General features: G+C 42.0%; 1 protein-coding gene and 1 long non-coding RNA gene across 3 annotated transcripts in view; one reads left to right on the forward strand and one right to left on the reverse strand.

Annotated features, from left to right (window-relative positions):
- Window positions 1-588: 588 nt before the first annotated feature.
- LOC138441530 (uncharacterized) lies at window positions 589-5,347 on the reverse strand. The gene is made up of 4 exons (XR_011257386.1): window positions 5,264-5,347; window positions 2,150-2,480; window positions 1,695-1,909; window positions 589-877 (listed from the first exon to the last, which is right to left on the reverse strand). It is a non-coding gene; the product is annotated as an uncharacterized lncRNA (long non-coding RNA).
- A 48-nt stretch (window positions 5,348-5,395) lies between these two features.
- The window catches only part of ERAP2 (endoplasmic reticulum aminopeptidase 2), a 46,109-nt gene continuing 30,298 nt past the window's right edge, over window positions 5,396-21,206 (forward strand). The window contains exons 1-5 of one of the 2 annotated variants that reach the window (XM_069592642.1): window positions 5,396-5,468; window positions 7,951-8,645; window positions 13,948-14,086; window positions 17,612-17,746; window positions 19,711-19,831. In XM_069592642.1, coding sequence (XP_069448743.1) covers window positions 8,089-8,645; window positions 13,948-14,086; window positions 17,612-17,746; window positions 19,711-19,831 — 952 coding nt within the window. In that variant the 5' untranslated portion in view covers window positions 5,396-5,468; window positions 7,951-8,088. Of the gene's footprint in view, window positions 5,545-7,950; window positions 8,646-13,947; window positions 14,087-17,611; window positions 17,747-19,710; window positions 19,832-21,206 lie in introns of both variants that reach the window. The other variant, XM_069592643.1, reaches the window with a different exon arrangement.

Raw genomic sequence — 21,206 nt, forward strand, 5'->3', positions numbered from 1 at the left:
GTTTGAAAGTGTGTCATCAGTTATTTAGATAATCTTTCCCTGGAAAATGCCAGAAGCACCAAAAATTTTCACTTGGCTATTAAAAGTTCGAAATGTGGGTAGAGTCACCCATCGGCACACCTGGGGCTTTGGTTCCAGGAGCCCCACAAACACCAAGACCCTGCAGTGCTCAAGTCCCTGCTATGAAATGGTATCACAAAGACCACAGTCAGCCCCCAGGAGCTGCAGGCTTCGTGTCCATGCATTCACCCACCTGTGTATCATTCGTGATTCAAAGTCAGGTTTGCTTAATTTGTGTCCTACTTCAGCAATGCAAGACTGTTTTTACTGCTGCAGCCTTCTGTTGTTACTCTTAGTAAATGTTGTGTAAGACTTACTAAAGCTCTAAATTTTTGAAAATGCGTCTATCAGTTACTGACTTAAAATTCTACCATTATGCTCATTTAATTTTCTGCTGAAGCTGAATTTTTGAAAAACTATAAAATGCTTTCATGATAAAATGTACCACCTTGTATTTTGCATAGACCCTGGGTCTTTGTGGTATTAGAAACCTTTTTTTTCTTTGTTTAGATTTTTAAACCCATGTTATAGATTCTGACATCATTTTATTTGAAGTTGTACAGAGACAGAATAATTCCATGAAGTGCTTTCAACAGAATTTTAGAGATCCTTTTGAAAAGAAGTGAGAGGCAGAGAAGAGGAAGTGGTTTTAAGCCCGGAAGTTGGCAGGTGTTCAGCGTGATACCATCTAGCCTGGACAAATGCAGAGCTGTGTTCAGGGGAGGAAATTCAACGGCAGAAAGCGAGGAGGAGATTCAGGGACATCGCATTTGTCAGGAGGCCATTTATCATTTCATTTATCCTGAATTCTCCCCACCTGCAACACAGGCAGCACTAGAAAATAATTTTTAAGGCATCTGGGTGTTTGAAATAGTGTCCAGCTAGCTTCATTTGCTGAGTTTTCACCTTGTGGCCCTGTAGAAGGGACAGTCTGGACACAGGTCTAGGGAGAAAGCTGAGGATGTCTGAAGGTAACAACAAAAGGCAAATAAAAATTTGATGATAATGTGGGACCTGGAATAAACGTTGCATAATATCCTTAACAATTCAGCAACATGGGAGCATTTGTTACCTTTCATTTGCCTCAAGGGCAGCACTTTACTATAACCCAACAGAATCACTGATTATTGTTATTAAGGTAGCTGATACATGTCAACAAGTTTAAAGTTTATTTTATAAAACATTTATAAACTGTCTTCCACATTACCTCAAATTGATTCCAGTAGACAATGTATGCTTGCATGCTAAGTCGCTTCAGTCGTGTCTGATTCTGTGCAACCCCATGGACAGCAAGCAGCCCACCAGGCTCCTCTGTCCACAGGATTCCCCAGGCAAGAATACTGGAGTGGGTTGCCATTTCCTTCTCCAAAGAGACAATAATCCTGTGTAATAATTAGTAAAGTATTCATGCCTCTAATTTGGAAAAGAAATGATTTATTTTCAGAAGATGGCTTTAAGTCCAATTCTCTTGATTCTAGGTCCAGTTTGTAATTAAAAACTTGGGTCACTATGATTCTAAATCTATTGGGGATACCCTAAGGGGATAGAAATAGCTGTGATTTTCATGAGAAAGATTTCCGTTAAAATTAATTTAAAAAAAAAACTTTGAGCATTTTGAAAAATAAGTGTTTCACCTTTTTGGAAACTTCGACTCACTCACTCTTGCCCGTTTGTTGAGGGCCTCCGCGGTGCGCGATGCTCTGAGAGGTGCTGGAGAAGGGTGCAGGCATAGTGCTTGGCCCCAGGCTTCTTCAGGAGTTGATAGTTTAAGGAAGGACGTGAAGAACAAGCGTCAGAGTGTGAAGTAAGGGCCAATGGAACTGACTCAAGAGGTGCCTGCAGTTAGGGACTGGAATGGAAGGGGGGTGTCACTTCCAAGGTGACTTCCTGGAGGAGGCATTTGCCTGACAGTGAGAAGTTTACACAGGGGACATTGAGAAAGACGAATTGCTCACAGTGGCAGCCTCAGTAAAGGTGAGGGAACACTGGGTTCGCACAGAAATGGAAAGTTCCCTGGTTTGCCTGAAACAAGGGGCACACATAGGGCAATCTAGAAAGAAAAAACAAAAAGTATTGCAAATGCGCTCACCTGTCCAGCAGATATTTATATGTGTTTCCTGAAGGTCTCATACACCAGGCTCTGCTCTAGGCTCCAGGTGTTAGGAGGCAAGCAGAGCAGACAAACTCCCTGCCAGCAAGGAGCGCTTGTTCTAGAGGCATGCTGCGGCCAAGCTGTGCTCCATCGTGTCTGACTCTTTGCGACTCCTCTGTCCATGGGATTTACCAGGGAAGAATTCTGGAGTGGGGTGCATTTCCTCCTCCAGGGGATCTTACTGACCCGGGGACTGAACCAAGGTCTCCCGCGTCTCTGGCATTGGAGGTGGATTCTTTCCCCCTGAGCCACCTGGGGAGCCCAAGTTCTAGTGGGGAGACAAATAAAACGAATAAATCAATACATAGTTACTCAGGAATTGATAAATGCTAAGGAATAAAAGAGCAAGCTGATGGATACATGCTGGATGGCGGCAGGGGTGGACTGAAGACTGCTACTCTGTTTGGAGCCAAAAAGGAGAGTCTCTGAGCAAGAGACAGATCAGAAGACCAGAAGGAAGTGGCATGTGAATTCTGTGCAGCAAACACCCAAAGCTTATTCCCTTATCAGGAAATAAAAGGATTAGAAACCCTTTTTGGTGAGAAATAGTTTTAAATGGCAACCCACTCCAGTGTTCTTGCCTGGAGAATCCCAGGGACAGAGGGGCCTGGTGGGCTGCCATCTATGGGGTCGCACAGAGTCGGACACGACTGAAGCAACTTAGCAGCAGTAGCAGCAGTAGTTTTAAATAATACACTATGAAGTCACCTGGACCCTACTCATCTTCCTCTTCTGGAACTCAGTAGCTCAATCTGACAGCCTCTTCTCTCCATTCTCAGTCATCACTTCCATTCTCACGGGTAGGGGGTAGTTCTGAGTGCACACAGACACACATGACTGGGCTGGCTCTTGTATAAAGTCACAGAACCACTCCCAGCTTGCTACACTTCCTCATTCCCCCCACCGCTCCCCCACTGCAAAATGAAATTTCCAAGAACTGGCACCAAGGGCCAGTTTACCCCAGTCTTCCCTGTGGTTCAGATGGTAAAGAATTTGCCTGCAATGAAGGAGACCCAGGTTCGATCCCTGGGTCGGGAAGATCCCCTGGAGCAGGGAATGGCAACCCATTCCAGTAATCTTGCCTGGAGAATCCCACAGACAAAGGAGCCTGGTGGGCTACAGTCCATGGGGTCGCAGAGTCAGGCACGACTCAGTGACTAACACTTACCCCAGTCACCTGTTTCCATCCTCTGCCCTGCCCCGCGGTACCCCTTTAACCACAGGAAATTCCACTCTGAGGGATTCCATTCAGGCCTGCGCCTCTGGCCCTAAGTATAGGCCACCTCCTTGGTTTTGCTCTTTCTGCTTTATTAGGGTTGGAATGATAAAATATAAAAAGAGGAAAGAAATGAAGGCTTGAGAGCTAAGTAGGATTTAACTATGGCAGGATGTGAACGTCAAACCAAAGCACAGGTTACATATAGGGATGCACCTCAGAGAAGGCATGAAAACCAGTGTGTGAAGGAGGCCTAAGGACAACAGGAGCCAAGCCGGTTACATTTCACGTGAGAAAACGTGTGTGTGTGTGTGTGTGTGTGTGTGTGTGTGTGTGTGGCCCTCTAACGTACTAGGATCTAAACAAAATCCCAGACGAGCCTTGTACGAGGTCCTGCGGCCTTTAGGCTGCCAGTGGGTCACGCACGGTCTCTACATGGGAACTGCCTCTGTGTGTAAACAGGGGAAGAAACCATGGAAAGGTTTGGAGCAGGGGCATGGCGTGATCAAGTGAGTGCGTGAGTGTGAGTGAGTGAGGGTTGCTCAGCCATGTCCAGCTTTTTGTGACCCCAAGGATGGGAGCCCACCTGGCTCCTCTGTCCATGGAATTCTCCAGGCAAGAAGACTGGAGTGGGTTGCCATTTCCTTCTCCACATGGCATGATCAAGCAGTGTCTGAAATAATCTGCTGCCGGGCACCGTATGGGTGGACTGCAAGGACATGTCTCTAGAAGCAGCAAATCTTGTTTGAAGGCCGTGGTGAGGAGTGATGAAGACATGATCTGCTTTCACGATTGTGGAGAACAATTTTTTTATGTTGGATACAAACAGATTAAGAAGGAAGAATCAACAGAACTTGGTAGCAAACCAAAGCGAAGCTGAATCAAAACAGCGATGTGGTCCAAATCATGGACAGCAGCGGAAGACGTGAAGCAGATGAAGCTGAAGCTAAATCAAAAGGCTCCGGTCCTTTTACTTTGGCAAAAGAAAACAACGTGTGAGTTGTTCGCAGAACATCCGTGCCAAGGCCGTCCATCGGGCTGCTGGAATTACAGCAGCAGAGGAGAGACTGGGAGAGAGAAAGGTGGGATGGCTGAGGCTAAGTGAGAAAACTCCTTAATGAACATATTCTCTTAGGGAAAGAGTAAAGTGGGACAAGAGCAGAGAACAGAGGCTTTTTCTCTGTGGAAGGCCCATACACAGGGTGGAAAGGAAGAGAAGTGAAAGATGGAGAGACGTAAAGGTGGGACACAGACCCTTTATGCCCAGGAGGCAGGCAGTTTACAGACGGAGGGAACGGGGTCTAGCACCTCTGTTAAAGGCCATTAAACCTGGCTGGGAGCTATCCTTTCCAAGTGGCTGGACCAAAGTCAGATTTGTTATCTTTTCCAAGTGGGTGGACAAAGGTCAGAGTTCACGGTAATATGGTATGGAGAAATTAACTGAGAACACAGAGTGAGTCCGGCTCTCCTGCCCCACACTCTCACAGCCTCATACGTTATGTTCTGTAAATAGCAATATTGCTGACCTTGGTAGCAATGGGCCTGCGTGCCCCTTCGGCCACGGGCCCCTTTTGTCTCTCTTAGTATATCAACGTTCTTTGAAGACTCGCTGTTGCTGCTGCTACTGCTGCTGCCCGGAGAAAATAAACATGTGTGCAGACCCCACAGCTCCCGAGTCTTCTTCCAACTTCCCCGTCACGCCTTATCTACCCTGGGTTCAGTGAACAGTGGAAGTGGCAAGACATATGGACACACCACGGGGAGGAATTCAATATCGTGTCTTAAAATAACCCAGCATCAAAACAAAACAAAACTAGGTTCTGAAGGTTTTTTACCTGGGGACACGGGGGTGGGGAAGATGAAACAGCAGGAGCCGCAGCCACTGGGATATTGGAGTCCTACCTGGCCTTGCCTGGTCTGGCTTTTACTTTGAAGCTGCTTGTTCATTGCAGTTATGCAAATTTCGGAATCCTGCCTGAACAGAAAGTGAAAGCAGAAATAAGGTCCCCTCCATTCAAATTTGCAACGACGTGGATTGAGGTAACACAGCAACATTTCTCTTGAATCTGTCGTAAAAATCCTCATTTTTCAGTGAGAATAATGACCTGCACTGAAGGTATGAAACTTCTGTGTTGAGGAGCTCTTGTAATCTAAGCCAGGGATCTGGGGAACGTGGGTGTATCTGGTACTACTGTTTTAGGACGATTGTGCAGTTAGGATGAGATTTAAGAATCCATTTGACTGACTCACTCTCTTTTGGAGAGTCTCTTAGCTTTTCCCAAATGTTTGCTGCAGTTCTTGGATCTTCTACCTCCATGTATTTTGTTCAGCGCAGCAAAGCGCCATATAAGGAAAGCTTCACTGACAAATGGGCCAAGAGCTATATTTCAGCCCTGATTCTGCTTCAGACTTCCTGTTTGATTCTGGCAGACACACTCACTCTCAGTTACTTTATCTCACTGAGAACTCGTGCTAGCCAGCCTTTAAGATTCTTACCAGTTCTAAAGTTAAAGGCCACATCAATAATTATTGAGGCCTTTCTCTCTTCTCTTACCAAAAAAGAAATATATGTATATATATATACTTTTCCTTTGGTGTGTCTGCTACACGCTGGGGAGAGGCTCCATAATTTAGACCAGAGAATGTGCTCTAATAGTCACAATAATTTAATGTCTAACATTCATTACATGCTTTCTGCACGCTAGTTGCTGTGCTGTACCCAATTCTTCATGTGAATTATTTCACTTAATTCTTCCAATGTTAGTGTAAGTCATTACACTGTTTTATAGGTGAGGAAATTGATGCTAAAAAAATCAGAAAATTTGCCCAAGATCATTCAGCATAAGCACGATGACCCTAGAATTGGAACCCTTGCACTCTGATTCCCAGGCCTGGGACCTAACAAACAAGTTATTTCATTTTTCAAATCATCAGAAATTCAAGCTAATTGACCAGTTATGGTTTTATGTATCAGAGGCCCTTGGAACATCGGGATTTGGTAGCAATAATTTAATGCTTGTCTAAAAAAAGAGGGGAGAAGTGTTCTTATTCAACCATATTTAACCATTATTTTCTTTGCTTCTTCAATAATATTTGTTGATCTGGATTAATATTGCAAATTGCAGTAACTCTTTAGACAATTAATTCAAGAGAATATGTTACTGATTTGAAAAAAGGAAATGGAAAGAGAGCCATTCTTGGATTTAAGGTGAAGTGGGGAGGAGGTAAACAGAGGCCAATGTTTTTAACGTTTGCCCACATCATTTCATGAGCGTGTCTGGACATCTGAAAGTAAGCTGCACAGGTGTCTCTATTTCATCTTAATAAGTCACGAAGAATGTTCAATATTCTTGGGATACTAGATATTAATATCTAGATACTACACATGGGGGAGAAGTTCCACAATTTAGGCCAGAGAATGTGAGTTATAATAATCACAATAATTTAATGTTTAACATTCATTACATGCTGGGCGTAATGAAGTAAATACCTAAATTATTTAGCGGTGGGTGTCAGAACTGAATACCTAAACTACAACGTACATTGTTTGTCCTTATTTTATATGTTTTGTAGTGTTACCCTTCTAATGAGAAGAAATCGCCTTAGTTTTATTTACAGAGGCAGTGAGTTCAATTTGATTTGTGTTTTCAAAGGTAGCCTGTGATGAAGACCAAAGTAACTTAACATTAGTTAATAATCTAATAATTACTTAATAATAACTTAATAATCAGTTTGAATATTATAAATCAAAGCTTATTTCCTTGGTTTTTGATACATTGGAAATAAACTGAAATAAAAACCTAGCTTGAACAGTGTTCTGTACACCAGTAACTTCACTCGCTCAGTCGTGTCCGACTCTTTGCAACCCCGTGGACTGTAGCCTGCCAGGCTCCTCTGTCCATGAGATTCTCCAGGCAGGAACACTGGAGTGGGTTGCCATTTCCTTCTCCAGGGGGTCTTCCCTGACCTGGGATCGAACCCAGGTCTCCCATATTGCAGGCAGACGCTTTAACCTCTGTGCCACCAGGGAAGTCCCAATAGAACAGGGCCATTCAGCCAACTTTATTTATCAAAAGAGGTGAAATCCAATGCCGTTAATAATAGTAATATCTAATATCCCAAGAATATTGACTATTCTTTGTGAATTATTAAGACAAAGTAGAGGCAGCTGTGCAGTTTACTCTCAGATGACCAGACGCGCTCATGAAATGATGTGGGCAAATGTTAACGTTGAGCATGCAATGAATTTACGCACCTACCATCTCTTCATTGCACAGAAATGCAGAGGGGATTCCACAGATGCAATTTTAAGGCAGAATCCTTTCATTTGAGTTCTAAAAGTGTTTATTTGTAATAACCAGATGATAGCTCACTTTCTACTTGATTTCGTGGAGATTTGGCCTCATTATGACAAAGTAGATTTTCCCCTTTCACATATATCCTTTTGTTGTTTTAAAGTTTTATTTATGAATTGAAATGTCTTTATTTTCATGCTATACATGTTTTTTTTTTTTCTTTCTAGATTAAATCTGTTTATTGAAACATATTGTTCGGATCCTGAGTGGCCTAACTGGAGCCAACACGGGGCTATGGAGGACTATGAGATTTAGCCTGAACATTTGTCTTCCGGAAAATTGATTGAGTATTCTATCCCTCTATCATGGCTAATTCATGCAGAAAATTAATATTTAATATATACATCGTATTTTACTGCTCAGCAGTCATCATGCCCCACATATGTATTTGTTCTCAGTTCACAAGTTCACCTATTGATCAGTTCAATAAGGACCCCAAGGCTTCTCCAATAGCCACCAATGGGGAAATATTTCCTTGGCATGAGCTAAGGCTCCCCACTGTGATCATTCCCCTCCACTATGACCTTCTCATTCACCCAAATCTCACCTCCCTGGACTTCGTTGCATCTGAGAAGATCGAAGTCTTGGTTCGAGATGCTACCCAGTTCATCGTCTTGCACAGCAAAGATCTTGAAATCTTAAATGCCTCTCTTCAGTCAGAGGAGGATGTGAGATACAGGAAACCAGGGGAAAGCCTAACTGTTTTGAGTTATCCTGCTCATCAGCAAATTGCCCTGCTGGTTCCAGAGAAACTTAGGGCTGACCTGAGATACTCCGTGGCTATTGACTTCCAGGCCAAGCTAGCTGATGGTTTTGAAGGCTTTTATAAAAGCACGTACAGAACTCTTGGTGGTGAAACAAGGTAAGAGGCAGCTCCAATTGTTCACTGTCTTTTGTAATACTTTCCTCATGGGTTATGTCTCTACCAGGAGCAGGCTTCAGTAGCCATTTATGAAAAGTCCAAAAAAAACCTGGAAAACTCAGAAGGAGAAGCTCTGCCATTCCTAAAGTAAGTCACAATAAAGGTGAAAAGACAGAAAGCAGAGGCATAAATTGCTAGAGGAAAAATAACCAAGAGGAGAGGCCAGTATTTGACTATGACAAGACTGACACGCTTATCTGCTAGGGGAAATGATCTGTGCAGAGAGAGCTAAAGTATGGAAGGCTTCTCAAAGGGGGTGAGCCTTGATCTGAGACCAAAAGGAAATGTGCATAAGATTTGAGTTGGAAGGGAGGAAGTGAGATCATGTACTTTGCCCAGAAACAATATAACTCAGATCCAGGAGGCAGGAACAAGTCAGTCTGGAGAAATAAGAAATATAGTCTATTCCATCAGGTCATACTGAACACATGCTATGTGCCAGGCACCATTCCAGGCACTGAGTATATAGCAGTGAGATATAGACGAGGAGTTTGGAATAATTTAGCTGAGTGGTCAGAGAAGTTCTTGCTATGGAGGAAGTATACTTAAACTGAGATCTGAACTTTTTTTTTTTTAAAGGAGACAATCCTGAAGACACCTAAGTGCACAGCGTTCCCAGGAAAGGCATCAGCAAGTGCCAAGTCTGTAAAGCAGGAGTAACTGAGAGATGAAGGCCAGCGTGAGTGAGGGAGAGATGTAGAGGAGAGAGAGGTCAGATCGTGCAGAGACTTAGAGCCTGTTGTGTTAGGCTTTGACTCAGGGACCATGGGAAGTCATTGGAGAGTTCTGATGTGACGTATGCTTTATAAAGATAACATATATGTTGATGGTAGATTATAGAGAGGAAAAGGAAGAAGCAAACTGGTCTTTCAGGAGGTCGTTGCAGTTGTTCTTGTTCGGGTCAGAAAGGATGTTGGTTTGGACTGGCTGGTAGTGCTTCCTATGAAATGATTGAATTCGGCATTTGTTCCAAAGAAGGGTAAAACAGAATTTGCTGACACTGGTTATGTAAGGCAAGAGGAATCAAGGATGCTTCACAGGGAGGGATGACTGACTTGGCTGTCCAGGGCCAGGGTCCATCTCAGGGGTGAAAAGGAATCTGGCTTTGGTGTTCTCCTCTTTTTTTCAATTGCCAATTTGAGAAACCCCAGTACGATGGCTTTGGCATACAGGGGGAAGCGGGTGTCTTTCTCATGCAACAAGAAATCCAGAAGCAGAGCCTCCCAGGTTTTCTCCAGAGTTCACTAATATTATCCAAGACCTAGACTCCTTTTAACTTTCTGCTTAGCCATCTTTGGTAGATGACTTTCCTCTTAATACAAGATGATTCCTGAACCTCTAGGCATCAAGTTCACATTCCAGGCAGGAAAAGAGGGAAATGGGAAAGAGAAAAATGCTAAAAGAAACATCCAGTTGAGTCTGACACCTTTTCCCAAGCTTTCTCATCCAATAATTTCAACTAGATCAGAACGAGTCATGTGCTCACCAAGCTGCAAGAGAATCTGGAGAAATGATTCTTTTATCCAGAGGCTTTGCCTTCCTTGGAGAAGGAAATGGCAACCCACTCCAGTACTTTTGCCTGGAAAATCCCATGGATGGCGGAGGTTGGTGCAGGCCACTGTCCATGGGGTCGCAAAGAGTCGGGCACGACTGAGCAACTTCACTCACTCACTCGTTGCCTTCCTGAACAGAATCAGGATTCTGCTGAAACTGAAGAAGGGGAATGGGTATTGGTAGGTGATTTTAGCAGCTCAGTGTCTCCTGCCAGAGTGTCTCCTCTCCCCTTCCCCCCCCCCCCCCCCCCCGCCGCCCAGGGGCTCCCTGCCTTCTGGGACTCACGCACGCACCCCACAGCCCCCAGCACTCCACTGAGGACAGCCCTTCCCCAGCCCATTCTTGCCCTCCCCTTGGGAATGTGTTCCCCTCATCATATCCTCGGTTCTCAGAGGCCTGCTCCCAGGTCTGGCACGGTATTGGATAGGAAAATTATCAACTCCTCACTGAGGCGCCACAGGACTAGTGATGATTTATTTCACTTTCTCAACTGACAAAACCTTCACTTAAAGGAAATACATTTTAAGGATATCATTTAGGGAGACGAGGGAGACCAGTTCGTTCAGTTGCTCAGTCATGTCCAACTTTGTGACCCCATGGACTGCAGCATGCCAGGCCTCCCTGTCCATCACCAGCTCCCAGAGTTTACCCAAATTCATGGCCATTGTGTTGGTGATGCCATCCAACCATCTCATCCTCTGTCATCCCCTTTTCCTCCCGCCTTCAATCTTTCCCAGCATCAGGGTCTTTCCCAGTGAGTCAGCTCTTCGCATGAGGTGGCCAAGTATTGGAGTTTCAGCTTCAACATCAGTCCTTCCAGTGAACACTCAGGACTGATCTCCTTTAGGATGGACTAGTTGGATCTCCTTGCAGTCCAAGGATCTCTCAAGAGTTTGTTCCAGCACCATGGTTCAAAAGCATCAATTCTTTGGCACTCAGCTTTTTTTATAGTCCAACTCTCACATCCATACATGACTACTGGAAAAACCATAACCTTGACTAGACGGACCTTTGTTGGCAGAGAGGGTTGTTTTTTAGAGTATCAGATTGAAAAGTAACTACGTTCCAGCGTGTCTCTCATAATTACCCGAAGGCTATTTCCAACTCGTCCCATGATTAATTTGTCAGCTTTCTTCATATTCACTTACCTAGTAGGTCTTAACGTGTAGGATGATTTGCAGGACAATGTCAATGGAATTTTATGACCTCTCTGTCTTTTTCTTATTTACACACGCATGTGCACACACACAACTTAAAATGCAAAAATAATTCAGTCAACAATAATTCTTTGAGAAGCAGGGAGTCACTACTTTACATGCTGCTGCTGCTGCTAAGTCGCTTCAGTCGTGTCGAACTCTGTGCGACCCTATAGACGGCAGCCCACCAGGCTCCTCTGTCCCTGGGGTTCTCCAGGCAAGAACACTGGGGTGGGTTGCCATTGCCTTCTCCATGCAGCACTTTACATACTTTACATGCAGCACTAAAGTTGATTGTGTAAATAGCAAAGAAAATCTTAAACTTTTGACTTTTTCAGTGTTAGGCTTTCTAAACCAAAATTTCACATTAAAAATTATTCCAGGTACTTGGGATTCCTTTAAATGTGTAGGACCTGCTACCAAATCCAAGTAACATCAAGGCCCCAGATAAGACAGTTAGATCCCCAGCCTGATTTTTCTGGTCTGAAGCAGTGAATTAAACTGAGGCAAAAAATATCCTAGCAGCTTCTTTTTATTCCCCTCCTGGTCCTTCTCACCTTTCTCTGTCCCTTGAGATTTTCTATTATGCCCTCCTCCTCCAGTGGAAGTATGCTCTCTAGGTTTGCTTCCTAATTAAAGTCTTCAGGTCCAAAGAATACATTTGTAATTATACCATTTCAAACATCTTCAAGGTGATGGGGTATAGAGGTTTGCCAGGATATCTACCTACCTGTTATAGTCTGAAAACTGGAGCTGCTTTGCTTGCAAGTGGAGAGAGCTAGAAATGTCTAAGCGGAGCTTGGGTCCTCCAGGAAGAACCTTAGCCCAGCTCCTGCCTCTAGTAGGAGGGAAGCTGAAGATGTAGTTTCCATGCAGAGCTGCCCAGGGATGAAGCTAAAGCTGGCACCTGGCCTGACTTCTTCCTCTTCCCTGTCCTGCTTCTTGCCTCTTTGGCAGCACGTTCTCGTAAATCAGGGTCTGCTTCCTGGGAACACAACCTAAGACATCACTCATCTCGCAAATATGCAAAGGGCTGATTGAGACCTGCTCGGGCTTATTGATGATGCTAAACTACTAACTTCTAGTCAATTTTGAAGTCCAGTTGGGCATATCTATTGAGAGGGAAATAGGCAGGAAGGTCAGGAGTCTCCAAATGGAGGAGATAGGCTTCAAGTGTCAGACTTTTTTTATCTCTCTCTTAAGCAGCAGGAGGAAACAAACTACAAGTGTTAGGTTTTTTTTTTTTTTTTTCCATCTCATACAAATTTAAAAGGAGGTTTCTTTTAAAATTCTGTGTTGCCATAATGACACCTGGTTCCACCTGAACTTAACTTTTCTCACGCCTTGAGCTAACCAATGCATTTTTCTCACGGAAATGTTTTTCCTAAGCTGTGTTAATGAACTATGTATTTACCCTAGCCTCTGTCTTCAAGTTGGTTCTACCTAAGACTCCGAACCAACTTGACAAACCAGTTAAGTTTTACTCATACAATTGCTCTCCTAATCTATGTCAGTGAAACCATGTATTTGCTTGGAAACCTGCCTTTCAAGATTTCATGGCCTAGGATGACTCACCTTGTGCCAATGTTATCTCCAAAATGCATGTTGTGGGTGAGGGGCCTGGAGTCACTCTGAGTTTTGACACATTTCCTTTCTCTGATTAACAGACTGCTAGTAGCCTGGTGGCCTGCCGTCTATGGGGTCGCACAGAGTCGGACACGACTAAAGCGACTTAGCAGCAGCAGCAGCAGTAGCTATATAACATCCAGCTAGAGACTAGCAGGGGGGGCACTCTTTCCGCCCCCTTCTGATGTCTATGTCAGAAGCTTTCTCTACCTCTTTTACACTTCAATAAAACTTTATTACGCAAAAACTCTGAGCATTCAAGCCTCTTCACTGGGCACAGTTTGAATTCCTCTCCTCCAGTAGGCAAGAATCCCAGCGTCTTTCACAGCTCAGCAACAACCTTTCACTATCTCAGCAATTTGTCAATACTAAGTAAAGTGAAAGAAAGTGAAGTCACTCAGTCGTGTCCGACTCTTTGTGACCCAGTAGTCTGTAGCCTACCAGGCTCCTCAGTCCATGGGATCTTCCAGGCAAGAATCCTGGAGTGGGTTGCCATTTCCTTCTCCAGGAGATCTTCCCGACCCAGGGATCAAACCTGGGTCTCCAGCATTGCAGACAGACGCTTTACCCTCTGAGCCAAAGGTAAAGTCACCTAAGTTCTCAGAGCCTCAATATCCTTATCTGCCGTAAATATGGAGACAACCATGTTGATAGAGTGCCCGGCACAGTGCGTTGTTATGATTGGCAGCTGCTAAACAAATTGTACCTTCATTTTCTTCAAAAACTAAGGGTCACGAAGGTTACAGTTTGAGAAATCAAACAGATCACTTCCAGGTTTGATAAGCTGTGTTCTGAAGATAAAATTCTTTCCCTTTCTTTTATGATTTCACTTGTGTATTCTGAGTGGAATGTGCTTCTTTTCATAGAACAATTGCAGTAACGGATTTTGAGCCAACCGAGGCACGAATGGCTTTCCCTTGCTTTGATGAACCATTGTTCAAAGCCAACTTTTCAATCAAGATAAGAAGAGAGAGCAGACATATTGCCCTCTCCAACATGCCAAAGGTATTGCCACTTTCAGAAACTTTGGGAAATTGTTCTCAAAATGAACTTTGGTTTTTGTTGTGTTTTAATATTTGCTTTCTTTTGCAGGACTTAAGCCATTAATTTGTCCTTACTCCATCTACATATTGTATAATAACTCCAATCCGTCTATATTTTAAAATCATTCTGTTTGGGCATTGTTACATAAGAAACTTTTTGTTTTAAAGAAAGTGATTTATATTTCACTTGTGTTTATATGGAAGCAGTGTTCTTTTAAATCAGTGTTACTTGGCCAGCGATGAAATTCAGAATCACCCAGAGCAGCACTTCTCAAACTTTAATGTTCAGATGAATCATCTGAAGATCTTGTTAAAATTCAGGTTCTGATTCAGTTGGCCTTGCTGTGAGGCTCAAAATTCTGCCTTCTTATTAATAGCAAGCTCCCAGGTGGTACCACTGCTGCTGATCCAGGCACCACATTTGGAGTAGTAAGGATCTAGAGAATGCTCCATTGGCCCATCCTGCAAATTCTGATCTAGGGGTCTGTGATAGAACTTAGAAATCTTTTTAAGTTCCATGAGTAGTCCTTAAAATTATTTATGAAAATTATTTGAAAATCATATGAAAAGCTACAAACTTTTTAATTGAAAGAGACCTCTGCACACTTTTATTTGGCTCACATTTATGCTCAAAATGCAGAGACTCTGAATGACACAGTACACCCTTGAGTCTTATTTGATATTTCCTCATTAATGATGTACTTGCCTTTTTGCTGTTGAACGAAATGTAAAATATTTCTCCATTGCTACCTAGAAAGTTGGATAAAAATAGAGGCCCTCCTGACAGTGCTTCAGGAGGATGAGCTCAGAAGCAGCCAGATCATCATAACCCAGCCAGTGACTCCAGCCCGTTTTCCTCTCTGCTCTCTTCAGTGACTGTCTTCTGAGGATAAAGCAGGAAATGAGTCCATAAGCTAGAAACTGAATTTCCCCCAGATTTCTGTTTAACACTGGAAAAGTTTTTGCTTTGAAATGCTTGCAGAGCAGATCAAGGGGGAAAGTAACATACTCCACATGACATATATCCCACCGTTTTTTTCATGTTCGTGCAGACAGCACTTTAATTAGCCTACTCCCTTTCAGGTAAAAAGGATTTGCTGCTTAACTCCAAGTCTTCTTTTTAATGGAATGTTCATTTAAGGGCTGTTCAGTCTGTTTCCTGGCAGCTTTTTATTACTATAATTTTTCACATGAATCATCATGGAGGATAAAGTAAAAATACAAATAGTAATGCCTTTTAATTAAAATGTGATGCAAACATAAATTGTCATTTTGTTATATTAGAATTTCAGCTTTCTGGAATGTTCAGAAATATTCAGTGTCTCATATTTAAGAAAAATAAGTGAAAAATTTTGAAATATTTTATATAATCCTTGAACTTTGCATTGCTTCAGTTGACTGGGCCAGTTTTCTGGATCATGGCTTTTTCAGGAAACACTGGCTTAACTTTCTGCTCCATACTGACGTGCCCTACCCAGGTTTCCATGGTTACCCCCCCAAAAAAGGGGTGGGGCAGGGAGAGAGAGCTGAAGTAATGCTATGATCATACTCTTCGGATAATACCTGTGGCACTTAAGATGGGTTGTGGACTGGTGAGAAGCAACACATAATAAGTTCTCAGTTGGTTTATTTCTATAAGAAAAGAATACAAGTTAAGAATACGAGAAAGTGAGGCAGTCAGCCAAGTGCTAGGAGAGGCAGTGTATATCTCTGGGGCATTCCTTTGTCCCCTTCAGTCTTTAAGGGGACAAACACCTGCGGGTGACACTTGCTATGTAAGTAGTCCTGCCAAACTTGAGAAAACCACTAAACCCTTCTCTAGCAACACGTGTGTTATACCTGGAGCTTACATCACCATCCTGGAAGAACTTACGCCAACACCGCAAACACTTCTGTTAAAGGCAATGCTGATCTACACGAGTGACTCCAGGTTCCTGAACCAAATTCAGCTTCCATGGGCTACATCTTTACCTGGGAGGAAGAGATAAATCAGAGGGAATGCCCACCTGTGTCCTCACCAGCCCTGCCACAGACCCACTTCTCCATGGCCCCACAATCTTTCCTCTTCCTCTCAGCCATCTACACTCTTGACTAAATTGTTTTGCTGCTGAGCTTGGTCAGAGGACCACAATAATAGTGTCCCCTCCTCAGGCCCTACCATAACCTCTCCTCTGCTAGGGGTATGTACCCATAGAACTGTGGTTCAATCAGACTCCTTACAAAGGAGATTGTTTTTGGACAAAATTACCTTTCAGAAAGAGGTGAAACTTAAAGCCCTATATATACTGCCACCTGTTTAGGGTACTTGGTCAGTGTTTCCTACTTTATTGGAACTTAGGAATTGAATTTTTGATAGAATTCTGTAGAATCAAATTCTGTACAATTTAATAGCACAAACATTTGTCACTGACATAGGCTAGCCAGTTTGTGATAATCCTTCAGGCTATTTTTTCTCGCCAAAGCAAACTGCAATCTTATAGAAACACACAAAATATGCTTAATAATCTGTGGTTAGCACTGCCACAACCCTGATGCCTTAAAAGGGGTTTGGAGAGGATGAGCAACAAGCCAGTTGAAAACGTTACCAATTTGAAGAAAGTGGTATTTTCAGATAACGGGATCTGTGTCCTTTCAGAATTCAGGGACATTGTACCATGGTGAAGACCATCTTTGGAACCAGCTATCCGGAGCAAATAAAGATAGAATTCAGTAATTACTCAGTGATGGATGCAGCTGACCAGTCTATAGACTTAAAACTTGCTACTTCCTCAGTAGATAGGCAGAAGCTTAAATTACTAATGACCTCCTTGGCCTGACTGCTTTCATGGCTGAATCAATGAAGCAAAGATAAAATAAGACTATGACTCAAGCTGTCACACAGCAAGGGCCAGAATGAGCAATGTCTTTGGAGTCACCCAGCCACATCGACATCTTGGTCCTACCGTGAAACTAGCCGTGTGATCTTGGGCAATCAGTTAACATTTCTGAGACTCTGTTTCTTCACCTATGAAATTATACCTGCCTCATACACACATAATAGGAGGTTTAAAAGATGATGCAAGACATCCAGCACAGTTCTGCTTCCCATTTCCTTCCACAACAGAGATTTTATTTATTATATAACAAAGGGAAGGGGACTAGTCTCTGGCACTTTTGCTTAGAAGTACAAATGTTGGATTGATGCCAGTGTTGGAGATGATTGCATTTCAAGAAAATGGAACCATCTAAGATACTTCTATGCTTTCAAGCAACAAAATAGGCATCATTTTCAGATCCCTAAAGTAGCACATTGTGTCTTTGAGGCAGTCTAGAGATAAAAGAAATAGAGGGAGGAGAAGCCACAGAATGTTGTGAAGAGTCCTCTAATCTATATGGACATCACACATCCTTCAGAGCATCAAGCTCTCCTCTAACTTACATTAGCCTACATTGTAGGCATTCTTGTAAATTACTTGTTTTCAAATACTGATTTTTTCCCTTCCTGTAGGTTAAGACAATTGAACTTGAAGGAGGCCTCTTGGAAGATCATTTTGAAACTACTGTAAAAATGAGTACCTACCTTGTAGCCTACATAGTTTGTGATTTCACCTCTGTGAGTGGTACAGCCTCATCAGGGGTCAAGGTGAGTTTGAGTTCTCATTTCATACACAGTGCAGAATAGTGTCCTGAAGGCAATGAGCTGTTCTTTAAAATTCCCCCCCTTATTATCAAAATATCATGTATACATATTATTTACAAAAATGGAGAGAGATAAAAAGTAAAATAACCTGTGAGCACTACAGGGGCTTGTCCTGGTATATTCCAAGTATTTTCTGTAAGTCTGTCAGTATACGATTGTATATAATAACAATATATACTGTATAAATCTATATATACTTTTACAAATAATATGCAATTATTTTAGCTCACCGTAATATGCTATAAAATTAAATGGCATTAAGTATTTTTCTATAATATTAATGATTGCATAGTATTGTACTCTAATGCTTAGAGGTACCATACGGATTTTTTAATCAGCATCTTATTCTAGGATATTTACATTGTTTCCAATTGTTTTCTATAATTTTATTTCCCTAATGAAAGGAGGTCTTCATTATTTTTAGAGCATTCGTTGTTTACAAAAGGTTACAATACCCAATAATTGGGGCTTCCCAGGTGGTGCAGCAGTAAAGAATCCACCTGCCAGTGCAGGAGACGCAAGAGACACGGGCTCAACTCCTGGGTTGGCAACACCCCCTGGAGGAGGAAATGGCAACCCACTCCAGTATTCTTGCCTGGAGAAGTCCATGGACAAAGGAGTCCGGCAGGGATCACAAAGAGTCAGACAGGACTGAGTGACTGAACACAAACACACACAATAATTATCTGATAAAGTTTTGTGAATATCAATGAATACATCAAAAATAAAAAAGAACTCCTTACCCTGAGGAATTGTTGCTGCTAAGTCACTTCAGTCGTGTCCAGCTCTGTGCGACCCCATAGACGGCAGCCCACCAGGCTCCTCTGTCCCTGGGATTCTCCAGGCAAGAATACTGGAGTGGTTTGCCATTTCCTTCTCCAATGCATTACAGACACAAAAATATATTCAAAGAGCCATAAAATAGTGCTTATGAAAAATAGCAATAAAACGTCGATTATAATTTCCATACATACTAACCATGGATACGCAGATATATATTATCAGCAATGTGTCTACATACATTGCTGCACACAGATATATATGTAGATAGATAGAGGTGTGTGTGAGGTCAGATTGCACTTTACTTTAGGGGACAGGGTCCTCTCAGTTTCCTTGGATTCATGCCCCAGCTCTACAATTTTCCATCTGTGAGACTTAAAGCGAGTTATTTAATCTCCATGTGTTTTCATTGCTTCATTCCTGACATGAAGAAAATAGCTTCTATTTCAGGAGGTGGTTGAGAGGACTAAGTTAGAGTTTACAAGTTTTACAAATGCACATTTAGCACAGTGCCTGGTAAGGTACTGTGGGCACTAACTTATCTTGCTTATAACATTTCTGAGGGATTTCAGTAAAATCAGAGCATGAAAGCAGATTATGAAATGAAAGCACTACTGTACTTGAAACCCAAGAAAACTGGAATCTAACTTTATTTTTTCCACTGGCTAGTAGTTACTGTGCAGGGAGAGAGTGAACCTATCTGGGCGCTGAGTTTAAAGAAAACACAGCAGAGGGTGGTTCCAACAAGTCCATGAAGGCTTTTCCGCCTAATACAACTGTGTTTTATTGAAACTCTTTTGGCGGTCATCATTTTGGAAAGCTAATTCTCAAGTGCTAGAACACGTGATCGCGATGAACTGAAGTGAGGTCTCATGATGTAAAGGGTTTATATAGCTGGAAATGTACAGACTCGCTGTGACAGAAAGTACTGGATACTGTAGTTTTCAAGAGGCACTTTTTCTTTAATACTTTACAGAACACCTTACCCCCTATTGATGACATGTTTAACGGTATCTCAATACTTTCTTGAAAAATATAGTCTCCATTTTGGGGTGAAGGTTGTTAGGAGTGGAATCATACCAAGGAGCTTGTCATTCAAAGATCATTCTTCTCCCCAAAATTCCCAGGTGTCCATCTATGCATCTCCAGACAAATGGAGTCAAACACATTATGCTTTGGAAGCATCACTGAAGCTGCTGGACTGTTATGAAAATTACTTTGATATCCACTATCCACTCCCCAAACTGGGTAGGTTCAAATTCTAGATCATTGTCTTTATTTTTAGAACTTGCTTTGATTTCATCTCTCTTTATATGTGATTAAAATGAGCACTGAGGAACTTCAGTTAGCCCAGAAAGCAGTAATTTATACCTGAGAGATGTCTTTGAGTGTAGAAAATAAAGTATTTATGAGAAGCCCAAGTACTTGGGTTCATTTTTCTATTCTTTTATCAGGTTTAATATTAAAATATCTGCATTTTATATTAGATTTAAATGGATGAATTTCTGGAGCATGTATTTCCTTCTATATCATATTCATATAAGACTAGCAATCTTTTATGAAAGTTGCCAAAGGTTTATGTAAATAGCTGAAAACTGTCCCTCCATCTGTTATCTACAGAGTGTTTGAGGCTGGAAGATAAGACTGCGGCACAGACATTTTTTAAAAAAGAGAGAGATTTGAAGGAAATAGATAATTTGAATGTGGTAGTAGTTGATCTTTATGAGAGGATACAAATAGCCCATCTTTGTTGGTTTCCATTTTCTATCTTAAAAAATAAAAATTGTGATTTCTATGATGTTGCAGAATATATAAAAACACTGACAAATTTTACAAATTATGTAGATTAATTTTTAGAGTTTCGGACAGTGACAAAACATTGCTTTCCTTTGGAACTTTACAACCCACACTTTAACCTGTCCTTCTTCCCCTTTCCTGACCAACTTCGTGCAGTTTTTCTTAGAGAATTAAAGGACTATCAGAAGACATCTCCAGGGGCTTATTCCCATAGTTCTTGAGTCTCGTGGTATCATTACAGTGCAGGTTCTATACACCCTTTAGCACAGACATGCTAAATCAGGTTACCACAGTCCATTGCTGTCCTCTACGTCAAAAATCAAGGAAAGATCAAGTAACAGCCATCAACAATCCTAAGTTGTTCTTGAAAAATGCAACCTCAAAGACCATATGAAATGAATGCATTTAAAATAAAGTTCACTGAAAGGCAGCATGCAGATTAAGAAAAAGTAGACCAGATATATTTAGCAAACAGAATTCAGCAACACATCAAAAAGCTCATACACCATGATCAAGTTGGGTTAATTCCAGGGATGCAAGGATTCTTCAATATACACAAATCAATCAATGTGATATGCCATATTAACACATTGGAAGATAAAAGCCATATGATCATCTCAATAGATGCAGAAAAGGCCTTTGACAAAATTCGACATCAATTTATGATTAAAACTCTTCAAAAAATGAGCATAGAAGGAACCTACCTCAACATAGTAAAGACCATATATGATAAGCCTACAGCAAACATTATTCTCAATGGTGAAAACCTGAAAGCACTCCCCCTAAGATCAGGAACAAGACAAGGGTGTCCACTTTTGCCACTATT

The sequence above is a fragment of the Ovis canadensis genome, chromosome 5 (genome assembly GCF_042477335.2).
Source record: "Ovis canadensis isolate MfBH-ARS-UI-01 breed Bighorn chromosome 5, ARS-UI_OviCan_v2, whole genome shotgun sequence".
Taxonomy (NCBI): Eukaryota; Metazoa; Chordata; class Mammalia; order Artiodactyla; family Bovidae; genus Ovis; species Ovis canadensis.